This window comes from Fulmarus glacialis, unplaced genomic scaffold, assembly GCF_000690835.1.
Source record: "Fulmarus glacialis isolate BGI_N327 unplaced genomic scaffold, ASM69083v1 scaffold31751, whole genome shotgun sequence".
Classification (NCBI taxonomy): domain Eukaryota; kingdom Metazoa; phylum Chordata; class Aves; order Procellariiformes; family Procellariidae; genus Fulmarus; species Fulmarus glacialis.
Window position 1 is genome coordinate 29,063 of NW_009193956.1, and position 7,322 is coordinate 36,384.

General features: G+C 41.7%; 1 protein-coding gene across 1 annotated transcript in view; it reads left to right on the forward strand.

The window, feature by feature from the left end:
* Nucleotides 1-1,423: 1,423 nt before the first annotated feature.
* The window catches only part of CREB5 (cAMP responsive element binding protein 5), a gene marked incomplete at its 3' end in the record, with an annotated part of 59,765 nt that continues 53,866 nt past the window's right edge, over nucleotides 1,424-7,322 (forward strand). Inside the window, exons 1-3 of the mRNA XM_009587618.1 lie at nucleotides 1,424-1,434; nucleotides 1,491-1,617; nucleotides 3,752-3,862. Coding sequence (XP_009585913.1) covers nucleotides 1,424-1,434; nucleotides 1,491-1,617; nucleotides 3,752-3,862 — 249 coding nt within the window. The remainder of the gene's footprint in view (nucleotides 1,435-1,490; nucleotides 1,618-3,751; nucleotides 3,863-7,322) is intronic.

The following is a 7,322-nucleotide window of genomic DNA, read 5'->3' on the forward strand; positions in this document are numbered from 1 at the left end:
TGCTTGTTGTTGGATAAACGGAAGTGACAGCTAAAGTTAGAGGAGGGGTGTATGTATTCATGATTGCCAGTATCACTTAGAATTGGAGGAGCAAGAGTAAAGCCCCATCATTTAGTATGGCACGGTTCAGACCAAGTAGGAGAAGTGACTGTCTTCCCCCTCGCAGCTCTGAGGTTATGATTCTGCTTGCCTGACCGGCCCAGCCTGATTTTGAAGCTTTCATGGCTAGCTGTGGATTCGACACTGAAGCAAAGGATGCTTCTGCCAAGGCTGAAAATCAACCCTGATGTTTAGAGGCTCCAAACGTCTTTAGACTCTTTCCACGTTCCCCCCTGCAGAGGCTCTTCAAGCCCCCGGACTATGCCCCCTTCTCTCCGGTCCTTCTCATACCTTTAGGGGTGTCTCTCCTGCCTAATAAACAGTGTAAACCGCGTACTATACTGCAGAGCATCCTGCTCTGTGAGAGTTTAACATACTAACTTGTACTAGCAATGTTTGTTGAGGTGCTGAATGTGAAAGCTTTCTTATTTTCATGCTTTTTGAAAAGGTAACAAGTTATATTTACCCCAAACTTAAAGCAACTCATTCCTTCTTCAAAACTAATAAAATAAAAAACAAAAAAACATACCAAACTGATTAATTTAACTAACTCCCAAGACCAGGCTATTTTCAAAGAGTAGTCCCAGCTTTGTTTAATCCATTAATTTTATGATTCTTCTTCTTTGTGAGTGGGCCTGATTTCTCACATGCACTCTTTTCCCTGTGCTGTACTTAGAAAAATCCTTCCAAATCTTTTGAACTCCTTTTGCCAAAATAACTCACTCTGCTTTTTTATAGCCCATACTTTTTGCCTTTACAAGCTACTTAATCTGAATGTAATTTTGCTAATTTTCTGTCTTTTTTTTGCATTTTCTGTGCCCGGGTGACATGCTAACTGGTAAAATCAGGAACCTCACTTTGGAACAAAGGCTTGGTAGATTTTCACAGGAGAGAATATCAAGAGCGAGACGAAATACTCATTTTAGAGTAGTTTATTTACAGGTGATAAAATTTCAAAATTAATTTAAGCGTGTTTAATTTTCTGTCATAGTCTGCAAAACTATCATCCAGATATTTTTGTTCCCGAGGGCTGAATTTACAACAATGCGCTGATGTGGCATGCCAGGAAATTTTCCTGCTTTGTCTGTAGAAATCCTTTGCTGGCCATTGTAAGATGCAGAGGTGCATAGACTGAGACCAGCTGTTACGTTTACATTCATGTTCTATCAGATGAACTATACTGGTGCTTTAACCAATAAATAGTAGAGGGAAGGTGATTCATCTGTTTCTTGAAAACTTTCTTTTCTACCAATTTATGCAGGAGAGGACAAATGCTGGATTGCCTTATCTGCGCCTGCTCGTCTGGAGTTGCCTGTGCCTAGCAATGGCTGGCCGGTAAGGCTTGTTTTGGTCTCCGTAGCCCATGACAGCCTTCTTTCCTTTTCTCCTAGGCCTGTCCCAGGTTCTCTGTCTTCACTATTGCACCTACACAACCGACAAAGACAGCCTATGCCTGCCTCTATGCCTGGCACCCTGCCCAACCCTACCATGCCTGGATCTTCTGCTGTTCTCATGCCTGTAAGTTTTTTGGTTTGGGTTTTTTGGGAGGGGAGGAAGGTTGGTTTTTTACTCAGTTTAACCTATGCAGAGGTGAAAGTCTGCTGGATTTTCTAAAAAATCAAAGTGTAATGAGTTAAGGAACCTGGACCTTTTTCACTGCTTCGTCTTACACAAGAGTACTTCTGGTGCAGTTAATGGCATGTTAATTAGCGTGAGAGTGATTAGAAGCGGTTTACATCAATTGCTGGTTCTCACACTTGGTCATGTAGGTGAGAACAGTATGTCTATGCTGGAACAAAAGGATTTTTCTGAAGTCAGAAAAGCCATGAACGTAAGTTATGCCAGTGAACTGAACTCTAAGTAATCTTCTTGTTTGTGGGAGATAATCAGCTAACAAGAAAGAAATGTGACTTACTTTTCCAACCTGGTCACTCGCACTTAATTAGAATTTGGTCATGATCGCTGCTCATCTTCCACTCATTTCTGTAGAGATGGGAATATTTCCCATCTTCTGGAAGACAAATGGGCGCTTTGCAATTGTAGCTTCAAATTCTTAAATGATTTTAACAACCTTTTCAATAAAAGACATTTGGGCAGATTAGGGGTGGAGATGAGTAAGGATGGCACAGGGAAGAGGGGATTGGGAAAGGAAAAGTTTCTGTTTCATTCCACGATGTTCAGTTTGGAAGACAACTGAGAGCGATTGACCACGGGAGGGAGGAAAGCACTGCTTGTTCTGGCTTTGCTGGAACAAGGGGGACATTCCACAGGGCTACAAAGATTTGGCTGCTATTTGAGCAGTCATTAGTAAGTTATTAATTAGTAACTTGTCAATAAGACTCTCCTGGAATATTGATCAGGAAGTTCAACAACAAAAACATAAGACATGTCACTGTGGGCAGTTTTTTTCTGGCATGATTCCTAAGGAACCTGAAATGGAGCAAACATCCTGCATCAGTGTAAGTTCAGGGGCTTCGGGTTGCTGCTGGGGAGCCCTTTGGGCAGCTCTGCTTGCAGACAAGCAGGCGTCCTCCGGCTGAGAGCCCCGGAGACGTGAGCGTGGAGGTGAGACAGACCCTATCTGCGTTGGCTGCCCCGGCTGCATCCCCTGCCCCACAGCCCTCCTGAGAGGGCTGCAGAGGAGATGGCAGCGGGAGCTGTCTCTGCCCCACGGAGAGGGTGAGGGGCCCTGGCGGAGGCAGCTTCTCTCTGCCAGCGGGCAGTGGGATATTGTCCTCTCCCCCAGGCCCAGCACCCATTCTTGCTGGGATCAGGGAGAGTGGGAGTCAATACCTCACCACAGGGCACAAAAAATAGCTCCTCTGCTTGGAAGAGCTCAGGAGGATCCAAAAGTTTCTCTCTTGTATGAGCCAGGGATTCAGGGGACTGGCCCAAAGCAAGGCAGAGGATGCTCAGCTCTGGTTGAAAGCAGCACCATAACCCTACTTACCACCCCTACCAATGACTAGCGGTGTGACAGGGCTTGCCTCTTTTCGGGGAAGACACTCCAGGAAATTATTTTATCCAGGCCTTACTGCCATTAGGTTTTGTTTGAAAATTGTGTCCCTCCCTCCCAGCCTAGTGAGATTAGCTTGCAGAAAGGGCTCTGAATAGCCAGGAGGAGTTCTGCTTTGTTTTTTGCTATCTCAGCAGTACATGAAAGCTTCTCTTACAAGACATATGGAACACTCTTCTCAGCTGAGCAGTCCGAATGAAGGAAAAAGAGCCAACTCGTTTTCCATATACTTGAGATTGTAGATTTTTATTTATATTTTTAACAAGCTAAGTTGGGCTGCACTGACAGGGGAAGCCACAACTTTATACAGTGATGCTTTTAAAACCACTTAACTCCGAGTGTTGTTATACTGAAAGGGAGAAAATCATTACAAAAAAGCGCAAACCTGGGTGGCTGCTACATTTGTTTAGTAAAGAACCCTTTTCTTTATAATTGGCTGTGAGTTTTCAGGGCCGATTCTGATGAAACACACGCCTGTGTGCATACATACATGCAATTCACGACACAGATTGTTATTTTTCCAGTCATGACTTGAAGAAATAAAGCTGAGTCCATTTAAATAGAAACTGAGCGTAAATTCTTGCAAATGTCTCCAGACGTTTTCAAACCCTTTTTTTTTTCTTTTTCTTTTAAAAGATGGAGCGACAAATGTCAATGAACTCCAACATCATGGGGATGCAGGGGCCGAACCTCAGTAATCCATGTGCTTCACCTCAAGTCCCCCCAATGCATTCAGAAGCCAAAATGGTAAAAAGAAAAAATAATTTTTAAATGATTTTATTTTCTTATATTGCTCTTGCATACTGGTTACCCAGACAGTGGGGGATGTAGCCAGACACTGCTTACTTCATTCTTAGTCATATGTTATATTCTTTTTTAATATGCTGCAGTAAATTGCCTTTGTGTCAGTTTAGTCTATGAACTTTCAAGATGTTCCTAGTCCTAGCTGAACTCTCGGTGAGAGGGAGCTGAAGTGAAGGGTGGGCTATCTGATCCACACTGTGTTAAATAGGATTTTTGGTGCAGATTAGTAGAATTTAAGTGAATGGTCTGGCTGGTTCTCTGATGGTGTCTGTGCTCCACAACTTGGCTTAAAGAAAATTGTCAGTTAATAAAAAGTGAAGTAAAATGTGTCTGAATGTACATGGGCTTTGTTTTTTCCGGGTAGGCGCGTGGTGTGTCAGGGTAATGGCAGTGTTAGAAAAGCAGGCTGAACGATGTATATAAAACTGTGATGTTTTCTTTTGCTTGAATGCAACAAAGGTGGTGTTGTCAAAAAGAAGATTCAGAATTTGGACAAAAATTATTTACTTGTACAAGTCAAATGTCATAGTGTTTTTTAAAGTTGTTGTATGTCTTACAAGGTCAAGGCTTCTCAGGCATATGTACTGGTAGAGGATTAATGTAGGTAAACTAAACCACAAGTGGGCATTTATAAGTTTTCCCCAGCTTTTTATGCACTTTCATGGAAGAATTCGGCACCAACATCCCTGGAACCGAGTTCATCAATGTAGAAACACTTAGGCTTTTTCAGTTTCAAAACTGCCATTTGCTGGCTAGTGGAAATACAAGGACAGAAGTTTGCAGTTTAACTCTGTAGGGTTTTTATCCTCTCAAATATCTAGTGGAAAACAGGAATAACTTCATTGAACTTCTTTCAGTGGCATTTCGCCAAGGTAAAATTGTCGTAAGTGAGAGAATGAAATCAAGCCGACAAAGATTAAGCAACCACATGTTTTTATATATTTCTACTTTGCATGACTGGTAGAGCTTTTAAAGTTGTTGTCATCTATCCTGAGGCAAAGAAAAATACCTTCTTGTCTATAGGTATGGTGCATGCAAGAGACTTCTGGTTAAGAGCAACAATATATACAACCTTATTCTATCTCTGTTTTCTTAGATTGGATAGGTCATGCCTTCGCCTCCCTGTTGGTCTGGGTTAGGCTGTTAACCCAACCTCTGTTAACACCCCGTCTAAAACCACACTCCGTAAACATGCAGCCAGTTGGCCAGAAGAAGAGCGATAGCCAAAAACACTGGCTCCCCCAGCCAAGGAAAACCTGTGGTCAAGAGTTCTCTCTCTGCTGTACCACACAGTGACGGTGACATGCCAAATGGCAACAGCATCTGCAGCAGAGCTTGTTAAAAACTTTTTGGAATAGACGAGTGTTTTTTCAACTTAAGCATAGCTGAGCCAAGCTAAATACTCCTTGGCTGAATAAATCTAAAACTGGCATCTGTTTTGGGGACTAAAGGTTCTGTAGTTTACTCTCCCCCTGCCACCCCCTGCCTTTTTTTTACTGGAACTGTGAGGCTGCTTAAGAACAAGATTAAATTATTGGTGCATATGGTGAGAATTCTGTGCTTTAATAGCTGAAACTGTACATTAATACAAATTACTTTTTAATCTGGATAAGCAGGTTTTGTCCCTAAACCCAACAGTTCTTTCAGACAGAAATTGCTATCAGTTCCAAAACACAGCATAGTGAACAAGCAGCCCCTTTGCTTCTCAGGGGCTTTCTGCCACTCTTCCAGAGGTGGAAAAATCCACATCCATTAACTCTTAAGAGTAAGAGGCATAATTCAAAGCTCCAGAACCTTTCTTCTTTTTAAATGCAGGGGGGGTTTTAATATCCTAAATTCTAGTTTTATACTTAATTTCTGTTTCAGCACACATGTAATGTAAAAAGCCTCTTCGTTTAGCCACTGCTTTGAAAAATACAAATCTATTAACAATAGTCTGCATGAACACAAAGTGGAAAAAATGTAGGAAATATTCAGAACAAAATTATTTCTTACATGTAAGTTCATGAATTTTAAATCTGAATCATCTGTATTACAGACATGTTTGTTCTCATTATTAACTATTTCACTTTGCTTCGTGCTCAAAGCATGAGACCGCATACTCTGGCGATTTTTTTTAAAAAGTGGAAAATGAGGGTGCTTCGTACCTGACTGGATTGCGTCCTGCATTAGGAAGGAATTTCATATTTCCCCGCATTCTGCTAATGCCCTTTCTGCTGGTGCATCCAGCACTGCATGTGTTCTCTTTGGCTGGCCCCACTCTGCGAAGAATGTATGTGTTGAACACTAGGCAGAGTCATCTAAGCTGCTTGCAGCTAATGGCTGCAGTATCTGGAGGGGCTTGGGGGACTTTGGGCCTGATTCGTCAGCCGTCCAAATCTGTGGTAGATGGATCAGCATTTTCTTTCTGCCTGCATGAGAGAATGCAGGACAGGCTCCTCTAGATGTGAGACCCAGATGTGAGACCGAATCCTTCCGGCCTCATGCACATGGAAGTATGTACCTGAGCAATGCAAGCGTGATTTGGTAAGCAGCAGTTGTAACACTGTTCGGTGTCTCATGTGCCTTAATTTGCTTCTGTAAAATAAGTATGCATAAATAATACAAGTATGGATGCTGTGTGATGCCAGTTTTTTTAGAGAAAGCAGATAGATGGCAAAAGAGTCACACCTTCGATTGGTCCCTGATCAGTTTGCAGTAGGAAATGGAAGCCAGTCTGATAAATACATACATATATGAGCACATACACAGGCACATATAGAAGGTGTGTTGCATTAATGTTTCTATAATATGCAATTTATTTATCTATTCGTATTTTAATCCGCTTGTATTACTTGGCATTTATAGAAAGCCATATTCTGCCACCCAAGATGCTCGTTTCCTGGTTTAATTTTTTCAGGAGAACGTTACTTCAGATACTGAAGTATTGTAGATGACATCCCAGAACTGATTTAATTTATCACAACAATCTCAGTTTCCCTCACAGTGTGCCTCTCGATTAGGTTATCACCTAATGCTTTAAAACTGCCCTCGTAAATGAATGAGTGAACATCTAAATCAATACCGCTTTCGTCTTAGATTCAGAGCTGAGTGGATAAAACCTTTCTGCTGCCCACTAAAAACACACATTGATTTTGTATTAAAATATATTGCATTGGAAAGTGGAGGAAACATATAGCTGTAAGTGTACACGGTAAAAATATGCAGAATAGCACGTGTAGCATATTAACATGTGGTTGAGTAGGCTGAGAATGTTATGAACTCGGAATTGTTGGTGGTGCCTTTGCCTGAATATACTGCTTACATACAGTTCGGTTTGCAGTTTCAGAGTGTTCAAGGTTTTATAACTCGGAAGTGCAATACTGTGTGGATTACCAGAGTGAAAGATAAATAGTGTGCACTG